The 27,373-nt window shown below is 44.4% G+C and overlaps 1 protein-coding gene across 11 annotated transcripts in view; it reads right to left on the bottom strand.

Annotated features, from left to right (window-relative positions):
* Positions 1-27,373, bottom strand: part of Arhgef11 (Rho guanine nucleotide exchange factor 11) — a 127,224-nt gene that overhangs the window by 19,381 nt on the left and 80,470 nt on the right. For 3 of the 11 annotated variants that reach the window (XM_029474853.1, XM_029474850.1, XM_029474859.1), the window contains 14 exons: positions 24,919-25,038; positions 23,038-23,083; positions 22,429-22,505; positions 21,665-21,802; positions 18,386-18,460; positions 18,062-18,163; positions 10,094-10,192; positions 8,226-8,268; positions 6,681-6,777; positions 6,445-6,567; positions 2,809-2,832; positions 1,643-1,787; positions 1,297-1,396; positions 564-593 (listed from right to left, as the gene is read on the bottom strand). In XM_029474853.1, the coding sequence (XP_029330713.1) occupies positions 564-593; positions 1,297-1,396; positions 1,643-1,787; positions 2,809-2,832; positions 6,445-6,567; positions 6,681-6,777; positions 8,226-8,268; positions 10,094-10,192; positions 18,062-18,163; positions 18,386-18,460; positions 21,665-21,802; positions 22,429-22,505; positions 23,038-23,083; positions 24,919-25,038 (1,219 nt within the window). The remainder of the gene's footprint in view (positions 1-563; positions 594-1,296; positions 1,397-1,642; positions 1,788-2,808; positions 2,833-6,444; positions 6,568-6,680; positions 6,778-8,225; positions 8,269-10,093; positions 10,193-18,061; positions 18,164-18,385; positions 18,461-21,664; positions 21,803-22,428; positions 22,506-23,037; positions 23,084-24,918; positions 25,039-27,373) is intronic. The other 8 variants (XM_029474855.1, XM_029474854.1, XM_029474861.1 and 5 more) reach the window with 6 other exon arrangements.

Raw genomic sequence — 27,373 nt, 5'->3', positions numbered from 1 at the left:
CAAGAAGGAGGTCACAAGGGCAGGTGTGCCCTTGGAAAGGACACCTGGACCTCTCAGCAGCTTCTCTTCTTGTTTCATGAGTTACAGATTTCCTCTCCACGTGTCACAAAGCAATGGGCCAAGTGATTAGGGACTGAGACTTTTGAAACTATTAGCCTCAATAAACACTTCCTCTTTTTAAGTTGCTTATCTCAATATTTTGTTACAGTGACAAGCTACTATACTCTAATCAGTAAAGGCTAGGGCCCCAGGAAAGCTGCAGCCAAGAAGGCTGGTCTCTGTCAGAACCTCATGGAAGGCCTGCCTCAGGGAAGGGGGTTCCCATCCCTCAGAAACCAGGTAAGGTACCAAGGTCTGGCAGCTAACAGTGCACAGAAGGGACCCCCGCAGTCTGTTACAGAGAAGCAGTAGCAGAAAGGAGGAATACATAAGAGAGATGGAGGGAAGAAAAGGAAGAAGCAACGAGGGACCAGATAGGACCAAATGGAAAAAGACAGCAAGATCCCGGAGGTGGAAAATTGATTCTAATGCGAAGATAAAACAGAAGAAAATGGTCCTTTTACCTTCCACAGGGGACAAGGGAATATGAAATGCTAAAAGAAAAACAAACAAAAACAAAAGTAAACCATGAAAAGTCAATTAATGTTGCAAGAGTCAAAAAAAAAAAAATCCTATCAAGCTGGAAAATGAAAAGGTGGTAACAAAACCAAAGTAGATGCAGGAATCCCATCCCCTACCCCAGTGTCACCAAGGTCTATGAAGGCGATTCCCACTGAAACTCAGGACTGAACAGCTTCTAGACATATGACACACAGCTGGTAGGAAGGCTCGTTAGCGCATTAGTTACCGAGAGTGTCATGGAGCTTGTCCCTGACCCTCCCAATTCTACTTAACAGCCATTTAAAACCCTCATCAAGGATCCAAAACACAAAACCACAGGAGTGTATATAAATCCTGGGGATGAAGATGAAAAGGGAACTCAAGACCAAAGGGCAGTCTTTCCAAGACAGAAGTTCTTCCACAGAACTAGTCAGTGGCTATGACTGCTTCTGAAGTTCTAGACTAAGATCCACGGGTAAGCATGGCCCCTTGGCTCTGAAACATTCACCCTACCTCAATGAGACTGCACTAGATGTGGCCGGGGGAGAGAGCAGCAGTATTAAGAGCAAGCCACAGTCTCCAGAGTTTGGGCCTTGGCTCCCAGAAACACAGGAAGCCCCTCTACTGCTGGGACAGTGAAGGGGCGGAGTTTTCTACCAAAGAATGGCCAAGAATTTTGCTTTCTAAAATACTCACTGCTCTGAGAAGAGCTCTTGGGCTTCCCAATGTATCTGAGGATGGGGTTTCGCTTCTTGTCCTCCAAGGCGTCCTTTTCTTTCTTGGAATTGCTGCTCTGCTGAGATAGGAGACATTAGTGAGGAGGTGGTTCCAACACTCAGACACGAGACTGCTAATCACTCTTTCCCTGTTCCCTAGACTGGCCCCAGCAAATCACTAGAGAGCTGACTCAGGCTCATAGCCTATTTCACCTGTGCTCAGGTTTGGAGAAAAGGGATGTGGCTGGAAGGCTGTGAAATGGCTTTCCTGGTCTGCCTCCGCACAGAGCACTGCTCCGGACAGTTAGGCTGTGGGCAGTTGTTACCTTCTTGGTCTTAGGGAAGAAGGGCAGCCACTTGTCCTTGTCGGGGGCAGACTGGGTCTTTTCTGCTGTGCTGGAAGGTCGAGATTCCCGAAGACGGATCCCAGCGTGGCTCATGTAGGTATTAACAGCGAAGTCCATGGGAGCACTGTAAGACAGGAGTGTTGCACACCAGAAAGGTCAAGTCATATTTCTTAACAGAAGGCTGAGGGACACTGTCTGCAGACAATCTCCGTAGAGCCATTCCACGGAGAAGAAAGGGCAGTTATGAGCTTACATATTCAAAGTGAAGTCTGGATGATCAAATGCAACTGCAATCAGGAGCTGGCCCAGCTCTGCACTGCTCCCAAGAGAAATCTAAGTAGCATTCCCTCCCCATGAAGGGATGATGGTCAGTGGATGGGAACCCAAAGTTCTTCAGACATAAGGCCTGGAGGGTGGGCTAAGTCTGTAGCCAATATCCTCAGACATACACACACATAGGGGTTTAAAGTAGGCCTGGGGCCTTCACCCTCCCCAATCTCCGAGAACAAGGAAAGAGAGAGAGCAAAGGGCTACCAAGGTGTTTCCAATTGCCACAAACAAATGTAACTATCTAGAGCTCTGTGCTTAAAGTATATTTGATCTGTAATTCAGTAGACACATTATCTGCTTCCTTGGCTTCATGGCCTGGCTCTTCCCTTACAAAGCAGTGTAGGCAGGGAATGCAGACCCATTTTAAGCTTATTTAAATAATAAGGCCAACATGTAGGGATTACACAGAAAAAAAGTGCCAAGAAAGGAGGTGTGTGCTTTCTGCTGGTGCTGCCGTCACACACTGACTCTTAACACTACCATTTTGTTGGGAGGTAAAAATCTTTCTTCAGGGAAAGAAGCTGGGAGGCAGACTCAGGGGTACTGTGGGTAGATACACAGCAGGTCTGACAAGTCAGGAGGTAAGGGCCAGCCTGCCACACAAAGGAGTAGAGCCGTTCCTAGGCATCAAGGATCTGGTCTTCCTAAGTCCTGCATGTCACAGTCAGTCATTTGGGGGCTACACCTGCATGGACTCATGTCCTGTAACATTCCAGCTTTCTTATGGGTAGCAGACATGGAAAACACAGGCGAGCTCAGCCCTACTTCTTCCCACCTTGACCTCTGCAAATGGACCACATCATGGATTTGCTCACCTCCGATCTTCCTCATATTTGGACCTGTAATGAAAGAAAAGGTGACTTAGACCTGAGACAGGCTGTTCTCTGGGCAGGAAGTCCTTTCCTTGGAGGAAAAAGGAAGGATGGGAAGGGATACAAGGTCAGAGTCAAGACTCTTGGTCACAGTTCTGGAGCCTTGTAGCCCAGGAGTTAAGAGGTTTCCATTTCCTCAAAGATTCAACTAGCACAATGATGATCACGACAATAACGTCTTTCTAGTACAACAGGGGATGTGACAAATTCAGTCTCTGTTCTCTGTTTTAAAGCATGAAGTTATCAGGAGGAAAAAAACTGAAACCTGGAGCCTGACCCAAAGAAATTTATTGAAAAGAGGCAAATGGTAGCAGCAACTAATGTTTGGATATTACTATGGGCCTGGCACTTTTATAAGCTGTTTACACACTAAGCCCATTTAACTTTCAAAATACCCACAAGAAGGCTCCAAAAGAACAAACTATCATTACTTTAAAATAGAGATATTGTAAGTTGAATCTCTGAACAGGCTCAGTCAGGTACTGCTTCCATGCCAGAACCAGTTAATGGCACCTTACTACTGACGGCCAGGAGGCTGAATCTGCAAAGACCTTGCTTTCTGGGCAGCCTCCTTTCTAGTCCAGATGCCCCAGTCTTTCGTCTTTATTACTCATTACTCACCAGTACTGTGGATTAAACCCAGGGTCTTATACGTGTTAGGCAATCACTCTACTGCAGTTATATCCTCTGCCCTTAATTTTTTTTTTTTTTTAAAACTTGGTCCTACTGTTTGGTTTTGAACTCAGTAGCCCAGGGAAGTCTTGACTTTTGCCTCAGCCTCTCAAGGTAGCTAGGTTTGTAGGCCTATTCCACCAGGCTCAGTTATTTTTTAACTTTTTTTGTGAACGAGAACCTAGGGCCTCCTGCTTGCTAGGTAACTGCTCCACTACTAAGCTATAATGCAAGTCCCCTCTAGCCTAGATCTGTCACCAAATGACAGATTCAAACATGCAGCTGTCTCTTTGCATCTGTAGTTTGTTATCTTAGAGACCACAAATTTAACATGTCCAAAAGTATTCTCCATCTTACCAGCCTCACCTAGAGTGACTGACAGTCTTTTTAGTGGCTTATGTAAGGAACTCTTGGGATCTCTTCTTTGACTTTGACACTCAAGTTTTAAGAAGTTCTCTTCATGATTCTATTGCTCAACTCCACTGGGAGCTGACTTTTGTTCACAACTTCCATGGTTATTGCTTTACCATCATTGGTGGGGAGTCCTATGGAGGAACCTTCTAAGTAAACTTCTTGGCTGTCCCATCTCTTGTAGCTCCAACAGCTCCTCAATTGCTAAGTGAAGACCAGACTCTTCCCCATGTTATGTGTTGTCCCTCCCATGACCAGGGTCCATCACTCACTCTGCTCTTTCTGCACTGCTCCTGGCTCTATCACTTACTCTGCACTCTGCTCTTTCTGCACTACTCCTGGCTCCATCACTCACTCTGCACACTGCTCCTTCTGCACTACTCCTGGCTCCATCACTTACTCTGCACTCTGCTCTTTCTGCACTGCTCCTGGCTCCATCACTTACTCTGCACTCTGCTCTTTCTGCACTACTCCTGGCTCCATCACTCACTCTGCACTCTGCTTCTTCTGCACTACTCCTGGCTCCATCACTCACTCTGCACTCTGCTCTTTCTGCACTACTCCTGGCTCCATCACTCACTCTGCACTCTGCTCTTTCTGCACTACTCCTGGCTCCATCACTCACTTTGCACTCTGCTCCTTCTGCACTGCTCCAGGCTCCATCACTTACTCTGCATTCTGCTCCTTCTGCACTACTCCTGGCTCCATCACTCACTCTGCACTCTGCTTCTTCTGCACTACTCCTGGCTCCATCACTCACTCTGCACTCTGCTTTTTCTGCACTACTCCTGGCTCCATCACTCACTCTGCACTCTGCTCCTTCTGCACTGTTCCAGGCTCCATCACTCACTCTGCACTCTGCTCCTTCTGCACTACTCCTGGCTCCATCACTTACTCTGCACTCTGCTCTTTCTGCACTGCTCCTGGCTCCATCACTCACTCTGCACTCTGCTCCTTCTGCACTGCTCCAGGCTCCATCACTCACTCTGCACTCTGCTCNGGCTCCATCACTCACTCTGCACTCTGCTCCTTCTGCACTGCTCCAGGCTCCATCACTCACTCTGCACTCTGCTCTTTCTGCACTGCTCCAGGCTCCATCACTTACTCTGCACTCTGCTCTTTCTGCACTACTCCTGGCTCCATCACTCACTCTGCACTCTGCTCCTTCTGCACTGCTCCTGGCTCCATCACTTACTCTGCACTCTGCTCTTTCTGCACTACTCCTGGCTCCATCACTTACTCTGCATTCTGCTCCTTCTGCACTACTCCTGGCTCCATCACTTACTCTGCACTCTGCTCTTTCTGCACTGCTCCAGGCTCATTACTGTTCATTAAATGCTGAGCACATTCTACTTGGCTTCTTCTGTCTGCCTTGGCTATTCTGTCTGCAGTATCTTTCCCAAATGTCAAGGATAATTTAGCCAATGTCTTCAACTGATTAAGTACTACTGTTTCCAGGTAGCTCACCTGGACTAGCCTATTTAAGTCTGCAAACCACTGACTGGCACTACTGACCTTCTGTATCTTGTCTATTTCTCCTCCTGCTTGTTATCTTTAACATGTTACCAATCTACTTAATTCCTAGATATTGCTGTTTCTTCTCATCACTGCAGAATCTCCACAAAGGATATAACCACTCGATCACTAGATGCCTCATATAGTAGAGACATATTTTATGTTTGGCAAACTGAAAGGCTCACGTTACTGACACTACCAAGGTCACCCAGGTTACTTTTGTCATTTCATTCGTGAGGTCCAGAGAGGCAGAACAGATTGATTAAGGTCACTACTCAGTAAGAAGAAATGCTGGGAAGACAAATTGTCTAGCCTTAGAAGTTCAGTCATCAACCCTGCCCTGGGATTCAAATCACGGACGACATATGCTTTTGAAAACGGGACTCAGGGACTGGGGAGGGAGTGGGGTTAAGACCACCGGCTGGTCTTCTGAAAGAACCTGAGTTTGATTCCCAGCACACGTCTGTAATTCTAGCTGTGGGGGTGGGAGTGGGGATTCCACACCTTTTTTTTGGCCATTGTGGGAAATGCGTGCACAGGATGCACTGACTTACGAGCAGAGAAAACACTCATATATACCTAAAGTCAAAGACAAACAAAAGCAAAGAACTGGAGAAGCACAGCAAGAGCACTGTGCTGAGGCTCCCACGAAGGCTCTGATCTCTGTAAGCCAGCTCTGACTGCCTCCTGAAGATGCTCCATCCCCTGGCAAGGGTGTTATCTGAGTATCAGCCATGCATGAACTCAGAGGGAGGGAAAGAGAAAGATCATGAAAGGGCTAGAAAGGGGAAGCAGATAGCTCACTGTGTTCTTGGACTGTCATAACTACTAGAGAGTGGTCAGCAGCTCCAGGCTTGAACGTGGGGCCCTCAGCACAAGAAATGCAGCAGGATCTCCTACCTTTGGTGAAGACAGACTCACAAGATCTGCTTAACAACCTGTCTGTTAAGGTCAGAGGTAGGAGTTAAATTGAACACTCACAAGATATCTCCAAGGGCAGTCAGTTGCTTCTCAGCCATTTGGCGCTCTCGAAGAGGGTCCCCATCCAGGTCTAGTAGGTCATTTTCACCATAGAGGCTGCCCAGCCCCAGAGTGCGCTTTGATCTACAACAGAGATAAAACGGGGAAACACATAACACACCGAACAGATGTGTACCCAGGAAAGGACAGCTGAGACACCCGCCAGAGTTGCAGAGACAACAGAGGGGCTCGCAAACCTATAGTCATTGATCTGTTCCTGGATCTCCGGCATGACTGCCTCCTGAGCTTCATAGAGCGCACTGCGAGGGTCCTCACTGTTTCGCAGGCGTAGGTCTGTAGTGGGAGACCAGGGAAGGCAGAATAAAAAGGTGTGAAGGAAGAGGAGGAGGAGGAGGAAGAGGAGGAGGAGGAGAAGGAGGAGATAAATTCTGCTAAGCACCTCAAGTGGTTTTTGCATCCTGTGATGCTTGGTAGAAAAATTGAGTTTTTGGCCCATTATCCTGAAAGCAGGAGAGGCCTGCATTCTTTCCAGGCAATCTATTTTTCTTGTTTAATGAAAGCCATGTTTCACTTATTGTATGTGTGTGTACATGGGCCGTGGTGTCCATGTGGAGGTCAGAGGTCAACTCTGTAGAGTTGGTTCTCCTCTCCCCACCTTTAAGTGGATTCCAGGGATTGAACTCAGGCTGTCAGGCTTAGGGCTGAGTCACTCTTCTGTTCCTATTAAAGCAAAGGATATCATTACTCTCTGGATGTCTGTGCTCCATGAGAGGAGATAGATACGGAAGCCCTTCCTCACTGGATATATGCTGAAATGCCTGCTGATATCAACATGCAGTCTTCTTGTACACTTATGCCCTCTACTACCTGACACCAGAGACCTTCATACTTCATGGAACCAAGCGACGTGTACTTCACGTTCTGACATCTGGCAACACACACAGGGTACTTTTTTTTTTTTTTTGAGACAGGGTATCACCATGTAGCCCTGGTTGTCCTGAAACTCACTATGTAGACTAGGTTGGCCTCGAACTCAGAGGTCTGCCTGCCTCTGCCTCTGCCTCCTGAATGCTGAGAATAAAGGCCTGTGCCACCATGCCAGGTTTCTCACTGTGTTTTTGAGCAAGCTGCTTTGAGCGTACATGTGATTTATCCTCCCAGTGTCTACCATTTATTGTTTCTTTCCAAATGCAGTTCTAGCTTATAAAACACTACCTGTGCCCAGCTTCTTAAGTTCCCCTTCCTTTCTTTTCTCTTTCTCTCTCCCTCCCTCCCTCCCTCTCTCTCCCTCTCTCCTCTCCCTCCCCTTGACTCTTTAGTGAACAAAACCCAACCCCCTACAACCAACCAACTGAAAAATCCTCTCAAGTCAAGAGTCCAGAGGTTCTGACTTGGTAGTGGGTTGGAGTAAGGTTTGGTCTCTGTAATTTTACAAGTCACCCACAGCAATCTGTCCTTGCTTAGAAATCCTTGGTTAAGTCTAATTTCCTTTTCTTCAAGTAAGTCTACAAAGTCAGGCCCAGGGGTCCCATGGAGGGTTGGCAGAAATGAACACAGGGTTCCTACCTGCTCTAGTGTCTTTCTGTGGCAGGGCAGAGTGAGCTCTTAGGTCCTATCTATTCAGAGCTGTCCCTAAGTGTCAAGTGTTTTGAACTAATCATCTATGGCTTCTGGCCCAGTACAGGACAGCTACCCAGGATCAGGGACTCTGTCACTGATGTTTCCTGGGAGTTCAGTACAAGAGGGCACTAACAAGGCAACCTGACCCACGAGCAACTCACCGATTTCAGCCTGCAACATCTCAGGGATCTTCACTCTGAGAGGCTGTAAAACAGAAAGTGGGCAAAAGTGAGGCTGCGTGCACCAAGAGGATGGGAGCGTGAGGTGCCAGGGCCTGGTCATGTGTGTCCTCTCCTGTCTATAGCAACCCTCACCTTTTCATCTCTTCTAACTTTGGATATGAATTCTAGGCTAGGACTTTGGATATGGCACATGAGTTTACAAGGCAAGTGGACACTACATTCTGAGGGTGGTCGAGCAGTTTTTTTACTCTGATGCATGGAAAATAGAATGGCATGTTCCAAAACTGAACCAGTGTTAAATTAGCTGCTAGACTCTGCCTTTGGGTGTTCCCAAGAGGATAACCTTTGTTTTCTGATGGATTGAGGCTTCTCCCTTTGCTACCAGTGAAAACTGGGTATATGTCACCTAGTCCTGCATGTCACTTGGGATGTGTCCTTAAATCTCTTGCCATGTGTCTGGATGTCGGTATGACTTTGTAAATGATGGCAGAGAGTATGTGGCAGCTCTAATCTCCTTATTCAAGACCCACTGAAGGCAGTAAATGCAAATCATTGAGGAAAACCAAATTTCCCTAACTTCATTAGCCCTCGTAGTCGACTGTGAGAAGAATAAAGTCATTTGGAATTAGTTTAGCTGATGAGATTATAAAGTCATGGTAAGGAATGTCATCTGCAGGCAGATGCTCTGGCCAGCAGGATGCTGACACATCCCTGAGAACCCAGTGCAGATGCAGAGAGGCGCCTTCCTCCCAGACGGGCACTATGGGCTTCCCTTTCAACTCTGTCTTTAGAGGACATCAAGTCTGCCTAAGTCTGGGAAACTCACACTCTCCTTGCCTCACCGATCCAGATTATCTGATATTCTTGGATCTGTTTCTTCAACCAGGGGAAGAAAGGAGACAAGGTTGGGGAGTGATGAGAACATCCATCTTAGAGGCTCTCAGCCCTCCTAATGCTGAGATCCTTTAATACAGCTCTTCAAGCTGTGGTGACCCCAACCATAAAGTAATTTTGTAGCTCCCTCATAATTGTAATTTCACTACTGCTACAAATCATAATGTAAATGTCTGTGTCTTAAGTAATCCCTATAAAAGGGTCATTAGACCCCAAAAGAGGTCTTGATTCACAGGTTGAGAACCACTGCTCTATTTCTAAATATTCTGAAGAGAGGTAGTGTGTATTTTATATGTGGAACTAAAGAGTCACAGAGGATACAAAACTTTTAAATTAGAAAGAAAAATGTTCTTATTTTATGTGTTTTGCCTATGTGTCTACCTGTGCAACACATGAGTGCCTGTCGGATCCCCCGGAATTGGAGTTTCAGATGGTTGTGAGCTACCATGTGGGCGCTGGGAATCAAACCTGGGTCCTCTGGAAGAATAACACGTGCTCTTAGCCCTGGACCCATCTCTACAGCTCTAGGGGGGATAAATCTTTGAGAAGCAGGAACAGAATCCAGAAATCCTAAAAACTTGCCCATAGCTTTCTGGTGTTGACAGCTACCCAGGAGAACATGCCTCTCACAAAAGCCATCCCTCACCCCTCTCCAGAAGAAACACCAGATGCAGCATCTGGTGCAGAGCCCTGATTCCTGCTTTATGGGTATAAAATGCCCATGATGCTGGCTGCTCCACAGAAGATAAAGCAAAGCTGACAGGAGGAAGCTGCTCCAGGAGGAAGCAGCACTAAATTCAAGATGAGTGGGCACCAGCCTAGTGAACACATTTTTTAAATATTAAAGAAAAAACAAACAAACCCCGTCTCTATTTAGCTTTAATATTTTGTTTGGCTTTCCTCTGCTTGTGGTACTGACTATGGAATTTTAATCTAACTCATGATGGTCTTACCGCATTTTTCTCTAGGAAAATATTCCAGATGTCTTTCCCCAGATTTCGGGAATCTTTGGGATTTGTCTGCTGATAAACTTCTGAACACAAATAAAAAAGCTACAACGAGAGAGAAGCTGGGTTAGCGCAGTAGATATTCCTTCATCAGGGATGACTTTACCATGGGGACATCTGGTAATGTTTAAAGACATTCTGTCTTGTTATATTTACAGCCATCTAGGGGTAGAGTCCAGTAAGTGGGTAAATATCTTCAAATTAAGACAACCTCCTCCTGTGCTGGTTTACCAAACTCGGTGGCCAGGCCCCCAGCCCCCAGAAGAGACTCCACTCCCAGGCGCTCTGGAACACCCAACATCACAAGATCCCAGGATCCCAGGAGCTTGGTCACACCAGGATCTCAGGGTCTCAGAGGCAGCTTGACTCCCAGGAACTCTGACACACCCAGAATCCCAGGATCCCAGAGACAGCTGAATGTTGAGGAGCTCTGACACAACCAGGATTACAGGAGGATAGGCTCCAGTCAGATATAGTGAGGGAAGGTAGCACTAGAGATAATCAGATGGTGGGAGGCAAGCATAAGAACATAAGCAACAGAACCAAGGTTACTTGGCATCATCAGAATCCAATTCTTCCACCATAGCAAGTCCTGGATACACCATCACATTGGAAAAGCAAGACTCGGATCTAAAGTCACTTATGATGATGATAGAGGACTTTAAGAAGGACAAAATAACTCCCTTAAAGAAATACAGGAGAACACAGGTAAGTCCTTAAAGGGGAAACACAAAACTCCCTTAAAGAATTACAGGAAAACACAATCAAACAGGCGAAGGAAAGGAACAAAACCATCCAGAATCTAAAAATGGAACTAGAAACAATAAAGAAATCACAAAGGGAGACAACCCTGGAGTTAGAAACCCTAGGAAAGAGATCAGGAGTCATAGATGCAAGCATCACCAACAAAATACAAGAGATAGAAGAGAGAATCTCAGGTGCAGAAGATACCATAGAAAACATTGACACAACAGTCAAAGAAAAGGCAAAAAGCAAAAAGCTCCTAACCCAAAACATCCAGGAAATCCAGGACACCATGAGAAGACCAAACCTAATGATAATAGGTATAGAAGAGATCGAAGATTCCCAGCTTAAAGGGCCAGTAAGTATTTTCAACAAAATTATAGAAGAAAACTTCTCTAACCTAAAGAAAGAGATGTCCATGAACATACCAGAAGCCTATAGAACTCCAAATAGACTGGACCAGAAAAGGAATTCCTCCCATCACATAATAATCAAAACACCAAATGCATTAAATAAAGAATATTAAAAGCAGTAAGGGAAAAAGGTCAAGTAATATATAAAGGCAGACCTATCAGAATTACACCAGACTTCTCATCAGAGTCTATGAAAGCTAGAAGATCCTGGACAGATGTCATACAGACGCTAAGAGAGCACAAATGCCAGCCCAGGCTACTATACTCAGCAAAACTCTTAATCACCATACATGGAGAAACCAAGATATTCTACAACAAAACCAAATTTACACAATATCTTTCCATAAATCCAGCCCTACAAAAAATAATAAATGGAAAACACCAACACAAGGTGGGAACTACACCCTAGAAAAAGCAAGAAAGTAATCTTTCAACAAACCCAAAAGAAGATAGGCACACAAACAATTCCACCTCTAACAACAAAAATAACAGGGAGTAACAATCACTTTTCCTTAATATCTCTTAACATCAATGGACTCAATTCCCCAATAAAAAGATATAGACTAACAGACTGGATACGTAAACAAGACCCAGCATTTTGCTGAATACAGGAAACGCACCTCAGTGGCAAAGACAGACACTACCTCAGAGTAAAAGGTTGAAATACAATTTTCCAAGCAAATGGTTCCAAGAAAAAAGCTGGAGTAGCCATTCTAATGTCAAATAAAATCGGCGTTCAACCAAAAGTTATCAAAAAGGATAAGGGAAGGACATTTCATACTGGTCAAAGGAAAAATCTACCAAGGTGAACTCTTAATTCTGAACATCTATGCTCTAAATCCAAGGGTACCCACATTGATAAAAGAAACTTTATTAAAGCTCAAAGCACACATCACACCCCACACAGCAATGGACAGATCATGGAAACAGAAACTAAACAGAGACACAGTGAAACTAACAGAAGTTATGAACCAAATAGATCTAACTGATATTCATAGAACATTTTACCCTAGAGCAAAAGAATATACTTTCTTCTCAGCAACTCATGGTAACTTCTCCAAAACTGACCATATAACTGGGCACAAAACAGGCCTCAACAGATACAAGAAGATTGAAATAATCCCATACATCCTATCAGATCACCATGGATTTTGGCTGGTCTTCAATAACAACGAAAACAATAGAAAGCCCACATACACATGGAAACTGAACAATGCTCTACTCAATGGTAACTTGGTCAAGGAAGAAATAAAGAAATTAAAGACTTTTTATAATTTAATGAAAATTAAGACACATCACACCAAAACTTATAGGACACAATGAAAGCAGTGGTAAGAGGAAAACTCATAGCTCTAAATGTTTCCAAAAAGAAACTGGAGAGAGCTTACACTAGCAGCTTGACAGCACACCTGAAAGCTCTAGAACAAAAAGAAGCAAATACACCCAAGAGGAGTAGACAGCAGAAAATAATCAAAGTCAGGGCTGAAATCAACCAAATAGAAACAAAAAGAACTATACAAAGAGTCAACAAAACCAGGAGCTGGTTCTTTGACAAAATCAACAAGACAGATAAACCCTTAGTCAGACTAACCAGAGGGCATAGCCAGATTAACAAGAGGGCACAGAGACAGTATCCAAATTAATAAAATCAGAAATGAAAAGGGAGACATAACAACGGAAACTGTGGAAATTCAAAAAAATCATCAGATCCTACTAGAAAAGTTTATACTCAACTAAATTGGGAAATCTGGATAAAATGGACAATTTTCTATGGACACATACAAGGAGCCAAAGTTAAAACAGGATCAGATAAACCTCTAAACGGTCCCATAACCCCTAAAGAAATAGAAGCAGTAATTAATAGTCTCCCAACCAAAAAAGGCTCAGGACCAGGTGGGTTTAGTGGAGAATTCTATCAGGCCTTTTAAAGAAGACCTGATACCAATACTCTTCAAATTATTCCACAAAATAGGAACAGAAGGTATACTACCCAATTCATTCTATGAAGCCACAATTATGCTTATACCTAAACCACACAAAGCCCAAATATAGAGAGAACTTCAGACCAATCTCCCTTATGAATATTGATGCAAAAGTACTCAATAAAATTCTTGCCAACCGAATCCAAGAACACATCAAAACGATTGTTCACTACAATCAAGTAGGCTTCATCCCAGGGATGCAGGAATGGGTCAATATATGGAAATCCATCAACATAATCGCTACATAAACAAACTCAAAGAAAAAAAAAACCACATGATCATTTCATTAGATGCTGAAAAAGCATTTGACAAAATTCTGCATCCCTTCATGTTAAAAGTCTTGGAAAGATCAGAAATTCAAGGCCCATGCCTAAACATAGTAAAAGCAGTATACAGCAAACCAGTAGCCAACATCAAACTGAATGGAGAGAAACTTGAAACAATCCCACTAAAATCAGGGACTAGACAAGGCTGCCCTCTCTCTCCCTATCTATTCAACATAGTATTTGAAGTTCTAGCTAGGGCAATTAGACAACAAAAGGAGATCAAAGGGATACAAATTGGAAAGGAAGAAGTCAAAACATCACTATTTGCAGATTATATGATCGTATACTTAAGTGACCCCAAAAATTCCACCAGAGAACTCCTAAATCTGATAACGTCAGCAAAGTGGCTGGATATAAAATTAACTCAAACAAATCAGTAGCCTTCTTCTACTCAAAGGATAAACAGGCTGAGAAAGAAATTAGGGAAATGATACCCTTCACAATAGTCACAAATAATATTATATACCTTGGTGTGACTCTAACCAAGCAAGTGAAAGATCTGTATGATAAGAACCTCAAGTCTCTGAAGAAAGAAATCAAAGAAGATCTTAGAAGATGGAAAGATTTCCCATGCTCATTTTAGGATTAATAGCATAAAAATGGCCACCTTGCTAAAGCAATCTACAGATTCAATGCAATCCCCACCAAACTTCCAAATCAATTCTTCATAGAGTTAGAAAGAGCAATTTGTAAATTCATTCGGAATAACAAAAACCCCAGGGTAATGAAAACTATTCTCAACAATAAAAGAACTCCTGGGGGAAATCACATCCCTGACCTCACAGAGCAATAGTGATAAAAACTGCATGGTACTGGTACAGAGACAGACAGGTAGATCAATGGAATAGAATTGAAGACCCAGAAATGAACCCACACACCTATGGTCACTTGATCCTTGACAAAGGAGCTAAAACCATCTAGTGGAANCCTAAACATAGTAAAAGCAGTATACAGCAAACCAGTAGCCAACATCAAACTGAATGGAGAGAAACTTGAAACAATCCCACTAAAATCAGGGACTAGACAAGGCTGCCCTCTCTCTCCCTATCTATTCAACATAGTATTTGAAGTTCTAGCTAGGGCAATTAGACAACAAAAGGAGATCAAAGGGATACAAATTGGAAAGGAAGAAGTCAAAACATCACTATTTGCAGATTATATGATCGTATACTTAAGTGACCCCAAAAATTCCACCAGAGAACTCCTAAATCTGATAACGTCAGCAAAGTGGCTGGATATAAAATTAACTCAAACAAATCAGTAGCCTTCTTCTACTCAAAGGATAAACAGGCTGAGAAAGAAATTAGGGAAATGATACCCTTCACAATAGTCACAAATAATATTATATACCTTGGTGTGACTCTAACCAAGCAAGTGAAAGATCTGTATGATAAGAACCTCAAGTCTCTGAAGAAAGAAATCAAAGAAGATCTTAGAAGATGGAAAGATTTCCCATGCTCATTTTAGGATTAATAGCATAAAAATGGCCACCTTGCTAAAGCAATCTACAGATTCAATGCAATCCCCACCAAACTTCCAAATCAATTCTTCATAGAGTTAGAAAGAGCAATTTGTAAATTCATTCGGAATAACAAAAACCCCAGGGTAATGAAAACTATTCTCAACAATAAAAGAACTCCTGGGGGAAATCACATCCCTGACCTCACAGAGCAATAGTGATAAAAACTGCATGGTACTGGTACAGAGACAGACAGGTAGATCAATGGAATAGAATTGAAGACCCAGAAATGAACCCACACACCTATGGTCACTTGATCCTTGACAAAGGAGCTAAAACCATCTAGTGGAAAAAAGACAGCATTTTTAACAAATGGTGCTGGTTTAACTGGAGGTCAGCATGTAGAAAATGCAAGCTGACCCACTCTTATCTCCTTGTACAAAGCTCAAGTCCAAGTGGATCAAGGACCTCCACATAAAACCAGGGACACTGAAACTTATAGAGGAGAAAGTGGGGAAGAGCCACGAACACATGGGAACAGGGGAAAAATTCCTGAACAGAACACCAATGGCTTGTGCTGTAAGATTAAGAATCGTCGAATGGGACCTCATAAAATTGCAGTTTCTGTAAGGCAAAGGACACTGTCAATGGGACAAAAAGGCAACCAACAGATTAGGAAAAGATTTTTACCAACCCTACATCCGACAGAGGGCTAATATCCAATATATACAAAGAACTCAAGAAATTAGACTCCAGAGAAACAAAGAACCCTATTAAAAATGGGGAACAGAGCTAAACAAGGAATTTTCAACTGAGGAATATCGAATGGCCGAGAAGCACCTAAAGAAATGTTCAATATCCTTAGGGAAATGCAAATCAAAACAAGCCTGAGATTCCACCTCACACCAGTCAGAATGGCTAAAATAAAAAACTCAGATGACAGCAAATGCTGTTGAGGATGTGGAGAAAGAAGAACACTCCTTCATTGTTGGTGGGATTGCAAGCTGGTACAACCACTCTGGAAATCAGTACGGTGGTTCCTCAGAAAATTGGACATAGTACTACCTGAGGACCCAGCTATACCACTCCTGGGCATATACCCAGAAGATGCTCCAACATGTAATAAGGACACATGCCCCACTATGTTCATAGCAGCCTTATTTATAATAACCAGGAGCTGGAAAGAACCCAGATGTCCTTCAACAGAGGAAAATGTGGTACATTTACACAATGGAGTACTACTCAGTTATTAAAAATGATGAATTAATGAAATTTTTAGGCAAATGGATAGAACTAGAAAATATCATCCTGAGTGAGGTAACCCAATCACAAAAGAAAACACATGGTATGCACTCACTGATAAGTGGATACTAGCCCAAAATCCCCAAATAACCAGGATACAGTTCAAAGACCACATGAAGCTCAATAAGAAGGAAGACCAAAGTGTGGGTGCTTCGGTCCTTCTTAGGAGAACAAAGTACTCACAGGAGCCAATATGGAGATAAAGTGTTGAGCAGAGACTGAAGGAAAGGCCACCCAGAGACTCTCCTATCTGGGGATTCATCCCATATACAGTTACCAAATCCAGACACTATTGTGGATGCTAAGAAGTGCATCCTGATAGCAGCCTGATATGGCTGTCTCCTGAGAGACCCTGCCAGAGCCTTACAAATACAGAGGCAGATGCTCACAGCCAACCACTGGACTGAGCACGGGGTCCCCAATAGAGGAGTTAGAGAAAGGACTGAAGGAGTTGAAGGGGTTTGCAACCCCATAGGAAGAACAACAGTATCAACCAACCAGACCCCCCAGAACTCCCAGGGACTAAGCCATGAACAAAGGAGTGCACATGACTCCAGCTGCATATGTAGCAGAGGATGGCCTTGTCATTCATGCATCAGTGGGAGGAGAGGTCCTTGGTCCTATGAAGGCTGGATAGATGCCCCAGTGTAGGGAAATCAAGGGCAGGGAGGTGGGAGTGGTGGGTGGGTAGAGGAACACCCTCATAGAAGCAGGGGGAGGGAGGATGGGATAGGGTGTTTTGGGGGTGAGGGACTGGGAAAGGGTAAAAAAAATATCCAAAAAAAGAGGACAACCTCCCACAGCAAAGACTTCTCCCTCTGAGATGCCAACAATTCGGAGTGTGAAAACCATAAGCAAGCTCAGTCCCTCCCATGAGCACGTATCAGGCTGGCTACTCCTCTACTGTTTCCTTCCACACTCGACGTTTCTTGCTGCTTCCCGATGTGCTGCTTATGTGTTCTTCCTAAAGAACTTTTATTTTGCTTCTCTTGGTGGAGTGCTTGAGACATCAGCACTCAATGAGTTCCCTCTGAGCAGATCAATGCTTGGTCTGCCCTCTAACTGTGTGTGTGTGTAATTCCCAGAGAGAATCCACACCTCATTCCTTGGGCTCACTCTGACAAACACAACTCCGGCCCTCCTCTCCCACCATCCCTTGTTTCTATGCAGCTTGGAGGAATGAGAGGGTGGCAGCTTTGTGGACCACCTCGGGGCACTGGACTTTATCGCTCTTCTCCTATGTCTTTTTTTTTTTTTTTTTTTTTTGAGACAGGGTCTCATTGGGTAGCCCTGAACTCAAGAAACCACCTGCCTTTGCTTTCCAGAATCTGGCATTCCTTCATGTATCGCCTTAGAAGGAAGATTCTTTAGTGCTTTGCCCTACCAAAAGTTTTTATAGAAACACTGTAAATCTGCAAGGGTGATTCTCTCAACTCCTGGGTCAATTTGGATCTGCTCTCATTTAAAACTCGGAAGACTTCCTAAACCAATGGAGCACAGCAGTTTTCCTGGCCTAGGTCTTGCTATCTGGCAGGCTACAAGTATGGGTCTGTTCTTCCTCTGTCCTTGAGATGCCCGACTTTGCCTATGGATCTGACATTAAAAGCTAGATACATAGAGATCAAAGTGATCAGAGATCCACTGTTGAGTACAAGTGGGACTCAAACAGACTGACACTTCTGACTTACCAGGGGGCCGGGGTCTGCCTGAGAGAAGATGTAACGTAGAAATACTACCAAGTAAGCTGGATGTGACTTCAATTTTTCAAGATCTTGAAAGATGATGTCACTCTGGAAGGCAGAAAACTGAGAGTGGCCGGGAGGCACCGAGACAGGAGACAAGCAGCAAACGTTACTCCTAAGCTCTCTATTTTCCCCGGCTCACTGTGTTCGCTGAGCCTCCTTCTCCATAGGATCCTTTCATAGCTGGTGCCAACCAAACGGCTTCCAGTCAAGGGCAGTGTGGGTAAAGCAAGGGAGGAAAATTAAAGGAGTGAACTAGAAAACTGTTACCTCATTGTTGAAATAGCCTGGGTCATAATCTTCCTCTGGGCCAATAATCAGAGGCTTTGGGCTTTGATCTATCCCCTGAAGGAAAGAGTTGAAATATAGAGATGAGAGATTACAGAAGGCATACATTCAACTTCCTCCATAACATCTGTTTAGCAGCCCAGCTTTAAAAAGGCCACATGGGTCTGAATAGCACCCCAAGGGTCAGAACAGATGTAATGATTTCCACTCACAGAAAGCCACTGCTTCTGGGTGGGACCCAGAAGACACAGAACAGTTAGGTCACATGACACAGGAAGATGGGAAATTGGAAAAACGTTCTCTTTCTGTTTGCAAAAGATGAGGCGCGAGTGTCCCTTAACAAAGTAAAAGCTATCAGCACCTAATGGACTACTGGGTTGGAGTCCTGTGTTTCCCTAAACAGACTAAATCACCACTGTTCTCCCTAAACAACCACACAACTACCACAGTGCTGCTGGTAGTGTGGAGAGCAAGTGTGTGAATGAGTGAGTGACTGCTAGAGGGACCAGAGCAGCAGGTCTGCCTCTCCAAGGCGACAGGGTCAGGCTGCTCTTCCTCAAACACCCACACACATTGTTTTCCTTGTCTGCTTAACAATCTATGGTTGAGCCCCATTCCCTGTTAAAGCCCAGACTTTCTACTCTGGTTTTTATTTTTCTTTTCTCTTTCCATGGATTTTAATAAAATATTAATCCTAGCTGACATATCAGTAATGACTTCCAGGAGGCTACATGAACTTTTCAAATGCTTTATAGGTCAGATTCTTCTAAAGGTTCCCTGAGACACTAAAGGGTTTTTTTCCTTGGTTTTGTTTTTTCCTGAGACAGTCTCACAATGAAGCCCTGGCTGTTCTGGAACTCACTATGTAGACCAGACTGGCCTTAAACTCACGAGATCCACCTGCCTCTGCCTCTGTGTGCTGGGATTATCAAAGACTTTCCAGTGATCACACTGCCCCATTTTTTGTGGCTCTCTAAACCAGCCTTGCTTCTGGAAGCACCTACTGTACTCACACCCTTCCTCAGCAGGTGCATCCTAATGCTGCTGCTTATCTTCTGGTTTTCAGGACAGTTACTCACCTCTAACCCCAGGATGACTGAGAGGCTCTGAGCTGCTCACACATTCAAAGCCACAGTTAGGTTGGCAAGCTGTGTTTGTGCATCTCAGATACACTCCAAGGCCCTACAATCTTGCATCACGTAGTCTTTGAAGCCCATGCTATCTGGATCCCCTAGAAGCTCTGGCAAAAGCACTAAAAAGCCCAGCTTTAGGTCGTGTGGGGAAGGTTTTCAGAAGCACATGAATTTTCAATTTTCTGTGTAGGCATGCATATACTGAATGCTGAGCATACTCCCCACACTTTTCTCCTTTCAGCGCCTTAGCCTCCTGCTGGTCCTCTTGGTTTCTGGGGACAGTCACTTCATGTACACAATATATGATTTTATATATCTATAGAAAGCTAAGAAATAGCAATGATCAAAAACACATGCTATTTGTCTCTCTGAAATTGGCTTTATTCTTATGATTAGCTCTAGTTGCATCCATTTTTATGAAAATGACATGAGTTGGTTCTTTATGATGGCTAAAAAGAAATCCATTGTGTTTACACACCACACACTCTTTATCCTCTGTTGCTGAATACCAAGACTGGTGCCATGAGTCAGTTACTGTGAACTATGCTGCTGTAAACATGGATGTGCACATGCCTGTGATCCTGACCTGGAGCTCTTTGACTAAATATCTAGGAGTGGTATAGATGGTCATTGCTGTACAGAAATTTTCCCTAAGATCAAACATTCCATGCTACTGGAAGCTCCTATGACTCAGGAAGTAAACATCAAAACTTTCAGGAAATCCCTGAGGCTGACTGGATACACTAAGCCTCTTCTTCCCCAATCATATAAAAGCAGTAAGGACTGCTGAGAAATACCCTCAGACTAACTGAGCTGCCTGGAAGAGACTCCCTCCAACCTGTCAAGTTGATAGTTGACTAAGTTCCACAGTGCACTCCAGATTTCCAGCTGTCATGACCTGTCACCCATGCTAGGGTTGACTTTTGGTGATGCCTCCTCTTGTTGAATATTTCTGCTCCTGTAACCAACTCCTGCCCACACTCCTGTAAGTAACTCCAATAAACACTCAAGTACACCAAGTTGGACTTTGGTGGTATCTTCATCAGGTCCCTATCTGGGGTAAGTAGATATTTGTTCAGGTTGCCCTGGAGTAGTGTCACACAATAGTCATATGAAATATCTATTTTTAGTTTTCGAGAAATCTTCATATTGATCTTAATAGTGGTTAGGACTAGTTAATATTACTGCCAGCAATATATAAGGATTCTCTTTGATCTACATCCTCACCAGCTTCTCTCTCTCTCTCTCTGTGTGTGTGTGTGTGTGTGAGAGAGAGAGAGAGAGAGAGAGAGAGAGAGAGAGAGAGAGAGAGAGAGAGGAAGGAGGAGGAGGAAGCAGCAGCAGCAGCAAGCTAGCTAGCTTGAAGAAAATACTAAATAACATTATGAAACTAAAATGTGGACTTGAGAATAAAAATCAGTGTAGTGGTAAAATTCATAGACTACTGATGTAGTGAGCCATTCTCGTTAGTCTCTATCTGCACTACTTCAGGCAAGCCCACCCACTGCCCGGTTCTTTGCGGGACTTTGTCTTGAGCCCAAATCCGTCTTCCTGAAATCTTCCTTGGACCTAGTTCTACCTGAGAGTGGGGGCTTTCAAGTCACATTTTGTACTCTATGGGCAGCATCAAAGAACCTGAGGTAGCTGGACAAGGGAAGACCTTAAATGTGTTGACCTTCTGTTTGTTTTCTAAATTAGGATTCTAGTAATAAGGCTTACTGTTTATTCACTACACAACATGGTATTTTCGTATAGCTACATCATTGTATCTTGCTCTTATTCACATCCTTGCCCTCAGTTTTGATTGAAGCAAAGTTTTGCTAAGGGAAGATAAGATTCCGAATACCCGAACAGTTAAAGATCACCAGCTTTTTTTTTTTTTTTTACCTTGTGTGACCTGTCGGAGGCATCTACTGCCTCCTCACCCAGAAGCTGACCCACTGGACCCTCACGGCTTCACGCCTGGTTCTGTGCTCGGCCTTCTCTATGTGTTCTCTAGGTGACCATCTCAAACAGTGTTGTCAGAGCAGGTCAGTCTGATTAGTCAAGATGACATACTGGGGCTATCCCGGCCTAAACCCTAGCTGTAAAAGGAGAAAGGCAGACTGGGGTGGCTCCAGTCTCTCACCTGGTGGTTGAGGGGGTGCACCGCTGCATCTGAGCCCTGTCGCCTGTGGTGCTGGCCCACCCTGGCCAGGATTACAGGGGAGGTTTGTGGGCTGTCTAGTCCAGGATCTGACAATACTGAGTTCCGATTCACCAATGACTAAAGGAAGAGAATTCTGTGAGAAGGAACCTCCCTCATGTAGACAACTCTCTGGGATCAACTGGCTTTATAAGGACAACCATGCTGTCACTCACCACACCCTTGATTATGTATTATCCCACTTAATCTAATAGTTCTCTGAGGGGACATCATCTTCCAACCTGCTTTTCACACAAACCAGGCTTCAGGAAGGTCACGAGACTTACTGGTAGTAAAAGGCTGGTAGTATATGTTCAATCCAGGAAGTCTCAGTCACAGCTCACACATGTCATTGCCAAGTGCATCACGTCTTGTGTATGCCAAGCAGAGGTTACAGAGGCTCACACTACATCCCACCACTTTCTTGGTGACCTTCCCACATATCTGTCCTTTTATAGACATTAACCATCTTGTCACCAATAGTCAGGAACAGTCAGAAAAGGACTTGGTGGGGTTCACTAACACTGCCCATCTTTTCACCCCACACTTTACACAACAGAGCTGATTAATTGTGATAAAATACAATCCAGATGCGACGATCTGGCATGAGGATGCATTATGGGCCAGGGAGCAGAAGAGCTGGCCAGTGCCAGGGATGGGACAGTGAATGCATAGCTGTAAATGGTCTTGTGCCTGCTGGCACTCACCTCACTGATGGAGGGAAAGCGTTCTGTCCCTGAGTCCAAGCCACTGTCTGCCTCCTGGGAGTCCACAGAGAGGCGGCCTGAGAAGACACCAGGTTAGACAGTTCTAGAAAAGATCTTAGGTCCTGGGGAACAGACTTTCTTGTGGGCACTAGGTAGGGAGGGAAGCTGCTATCTTCTCGTCTATTGCTGGCTGTCCTTTAACTCTTTCACACCAAGACCCTCATGTTCTCCTGACACACTGGTCTTTTGCTCTTCCCCATACCCAGCTTTTGCCTATGTCTGCAACTGGGCACAGAACATGTCACCACCTAAAGTAAGTCTGTGTAATGCCTTAAAGCCACCCTCACTCTTCAGCTTATTCCTGACCTTCATCTGGTCACCACCTCTTTCACAAGAGTCTGTTGAACTCCTAACTGCCACATGCTGTCAACAAGCTGCTGTCTGGACTTGTCACCTCAGTAGCTGTTTTTTACTTAACTACTGCTCATTTTTACACACCCAACTGCCCTGTGTACTGGCATCTCTTTTGCTTGTTATTCTAGAATCTGCCTCAGTGGGAGAGACTACCATGAAGTAGCCTCATTTATACCAGGGGATGACAGGATTTACCTTCACATGTTCTCTGGCTGGTCTCACCACAGAGTGGAAGTACATCCTAAAAGAGAAAAGACCAAAGGGTGAGAACTGTTTTAGAGCCTCTCCCACTCCCATCCCTAGTCCCCACCCCATCAGAGCCATGTTTGCTTTTATAGCAAGTGGCCACCTCTGCTTTATTGTCTGGGAAATGCCATGCTTAAAGAGATGCTCTCCGAGTGTGTGTAGCCCGAGAAGGTGGTGACACAATTTCTTATAGTGGGAAAGGAGCTTGACCATTATTGTAAAACTTAACAAAAACCTCCCTTCACTTACCACCTTGGACTTCAAAACATTTATTGCTTTACTTCAGTTATATACAGGAAAGGTATCTAACCATCAAGAAATACAACAGTCCTAAGGCTGCACTGAGGACAGATGTTAAACAGCTGTCTAGTGGGAGCACTGGTACTGGCATGGAGCTGTGCCCCAGCTATTGCAGAAGTAACAGTGGCAGCATTTTACTGTGCCCAAAGCATTTCCTTAACAGCATTCGATCTTTCAGCAACTCCAGTAAAGAGGGTATTCCCATGTTACAAATGAGAAGACAGAAAGAAGCTCAGATGTTCAGAATTGCCACACTCTAAGTAAAAAACAAAAACAAAACAAACAACAAAAAAACCAAAAGCAGGGCTGGAGTCCCAGTGTCCTGATCTCAGCTCAGAGTCTCAGAATTCACATCACACAGACAGCAGCAGTGGCAGCAGCCACACACACATGCACAAATCATGGTGCCAAGGGCATGCTTCAGTTCTGGAAGCATGCAACACCCTACTAGGTAGACTCTGCTGTGTCTTCCTCTATAAGTGAGAAAACAAAGAGAGGGCTCTTAGTGGTTAGGTTGCTTAGCCATGAGGGGAAAGTTGAAAGTTGAGGGGAACTAGAGCTGGGAATCAAAGCTAGATGGCCTGTGCCCATGACCTAAGCCATCCACATGTGCGGAAGCTCCCTCAGAAAGTGCGTTTGTAAAGTTTATCTGCCTGTGCTTTCGCCAACCTCTGAGCAGGACATTTTAAAAAGAACATAAAATGTCTTAAAGTTTTAAAAAGTCATTTTTGTTTTTTGTGTATTGGTGTTTTTGCATGCATGCATGCATGTATTATTACACCATGTATGTGCAGCATCCATGGAGGCCAGAGGAGGGATGGGATTCCCTGGAATGGAAGTTACAGACAGTTTCGAGCTACCGTGTGGGTGCTGGGAAATGAACCTGTGTCTCCTACAAGAGCAGTCAGTGCTCGCAACTGCTGACCCATCTTTCCAGCTCTACTTCGAACAACCTCTATGGCTTTGGGAAAATTCTCTTCTTAGGCAGTACAATTTCCTAAGGTTAGTTCTTACTTACCCAAAGAACTGAGGCTGGATAGTTATAAGCAAGACACTCATAGTAAAGTGCCTGATGAGGAGAACAACCAACCTCCTCCTGTGTGGCATTTTCTACAAAGTGCATCTAGATCCTTCTCTACTGACTGAGATGCTTTTCTGAGGCTGAGGAAGGAACGTATGTTCCTTTGAGGAGATTGTCAGAGAAAAAGCTACCAGATGACTGGTGAGTGACGCCAGAGTGGGAATACACATCTTGAGGAAAGTACTCAGAAGGGAAGAGTAATTAGCAAACTAAAGCAGACACTCTAACTTAGTTTTTTCATATTTGCTTTTCACAAGGAGGGCATGAAGCAGGCTTTGGTATCCTGTGGTATCTCCACAGTCTCCCGGGTAGGTACTACAATAGGGATCACTCAGCCTCTGTGGTGCTAGTCCTGCCATGGCCCAAGAGGCTTTCTGCCCCACGCTCCTCCTCCTACACTAACCTGTCTGCATAGAGCTGTTCCTGAAGCAGTGCCTGCTACCACTCACCACTAAGCCACCAGTCTCCTGCTGGATCTTCAGCTGTAATTGAGTGACTCGCCGCCGGGTACCTTCGATTTGCTCTTCTAGCAGGCTGGCGGGGTTCCGACTATACACCTCACAGATACGCTAGGGAGGGGTAAGAAGGAGTAGGAAAAGGAGGAGGAGGAGGGGAAAAGGTAGAGGGGTGGTTAGTAGAGGCTAGCTGACTTACCAGCAGTAAGAACAGTAGTTACCACAAAACAAGAAGAGAGAAGAGATTTCCATCTGTTATAGATGCCTGCTATTCCACCGTCATTTAGTATCAGAAAAAGGGGTGACTGATGAGAGACAGAATGTATGAAGCAGCTGAGAAAGGAAATCAACCAACCAACAAATCAGAAACCAAAAGGCCTGTCCTACACTCACCTATATTTAAGGTCTGGAAGAGGTTGCACTCCCGTAACTCACAGTCGAGTGTAAAACACTCAAGTGACTATGCAGATCAGTACACAGATGATGTTAGGGCAAATGTAACAGAATGGAAATCTCAAAGAAGCAGAGGAAAAGCTTAGAAGCACTGAAGGGCAGGCACCATCCAGGTGCCTCTTCCAACGTGTCTGCAGCATGCAGCAGCAAGAGCAGGAGCTGAGAGGACTGTCACTAGACCCTGGCCCCTCCATTTACTACCTGCCCCAATACAGCTGTCAAGAATGCAGATGACAGTATCTGCATCCTGAGACTACCCGAAGATCCGAATACGGTTAGGTAACACATTGCTCACCAGAGTGGCTGTGGCAGTTTTTTTGCTGAAATGTTTTTGTACAAAAGGAATCACTAGCAAAACTCCCTAGTTGAATGATGACATTAGAGTTACAGATTCACTGACTTCATTGGAAGCGCCCTGCTACCTGCCAACCTCATTAAAATTCCTTACACTTGACATTTATCTGTTCCACGCAAACAGTCCAAACATTTGTCTCAGCAGATAATATCATCTGAGAACTCCAACATTGCTCCACTTCAAAACATCTGCATCTGTACTGCCTGGTTTCCTCTGCCAACTTGACACAAGCTACAGTTATCACAGAAAAAAGGAGCCTCTCTTGAGGAAATGCCTTCATGAGATTGATTTTCTCAACAAGAAAATCAAGGTGGTCAAGGCGGGGAGGGCCCGTTGTGGGTGGTGCCATCCCTGGGCTGTTGGTTCCGGGTTCTATAAGAAAGCAAGCTGAGCAAGCTAGTAAGCAGCACCCCTCCTGCCTCCAAGTTCCCGCCCTGTGTGAGTTCCTGTCCTGACTTCCTTTGGTGATGAACAGCAATGTGGAAGTGTAAGCTGAATAAACCCTTTCCTCTCCACCTTGCTTCTTGGGTCATGATGTTTTGTGCAGAAATACAAACCCTGACTAAGACAGCATCCATCTCTCTCTTGTGACTCAGAAATTGCATCTTTTATCACTCCAAAGCACTCTGATTACTTGAAGTGTTCCTTAGACATCAGATACATTTAAAATTTTTTTCAAATGGTTCCTTTCCTTTATCCTGCCTTTTAAAGACATCCCTAAGTTCCCTAAATAAAGAGCAAATTCCCACAATAAATTATTTTTGCCAATCTAGATTGTTTTCTAAGCCACAGACCCATTTTTCCTCCTTTCCCTAACCTGAGCAGCTACCCTTTAAAAGATCAAATAGAAGGAAACGGTATAGGCACTGGATGCTGGCACAGTGACACAGATGTACACAAATCTTCAAACTACTTCCAGGTTTCTCTCCTCTGCATTGGTGTTGGTTGACTTCAGCCGGACCCCAGCTTCAGTGATTATCTTGTTGCTGAGGATACCGAAGCTCCTTTCTCAGAGCCATTTCCCAGAGCATAGAGACTACCCAGACACCTCATAGACATGCTCAATTCAGACCCAAGCTGACCTTCAATTGCATCCTGTAAACCTTGCTCCTGTGTCCTGTCTGACTCCACCCATGGCACCAAACTCAGAGTCATCCTTTATTCTTTCTCTTCTTAGCACATGGTTTAAGTTTCCCTGATGTGACCTCTGATGTGACCTCTGAGACATTTCTGACCAGCTCTTTTTCATTCTAACTTCTAGTGTTCTTGTCAAGCCTGCCATCATCTCATATACTAAGTGCAGCCACCACCAAGGTTTCTTTATGTCAAGTGTGTATGCCTCAGGGTATCTATGAACAGGTGCCTGCAAAGGCCAAAGGGCCCATGATTCTTTGAAAATGGAGCTGCAGGCAGTTGCAAGTGACCCCATGTGGGTGCTGGGAACTGAGTCCGGTCCTCTGCAGGAACAGCAAATGCTCTTACCCATAGAATCATCTCTCCAGCTCCCAATACACACTTCAAGAAAACTGATTTGAAACCTTTGATCAATTCCCATTGCCTTTAGAAGAAACTCCAAGATCTTTAAGTGACCCAAAGCACTTGCCAACCATTGTCCTCTTCTGTCATTTCAATGTTCTGGTC

Source organism: Mus caroli, chromosome 3 (assembly GCF_900094665.2).
Source record: "Mus caroli chromosome 3, CAROLI_EIJ_v1.1, whole genome shotgun sequence".
Classification (NCBI taxonomy): domain Eukaryota; kingdom Metazoa; phylum Chordata; class Mammalia; order Rodentia; family Muridae; genus Mus; species Mus caroli.
The sequence above is the reverse complement of the archived record's forward strand: the minus strand, read 5'-3'. Positions and strand labels throughout refer to the sequence as shown.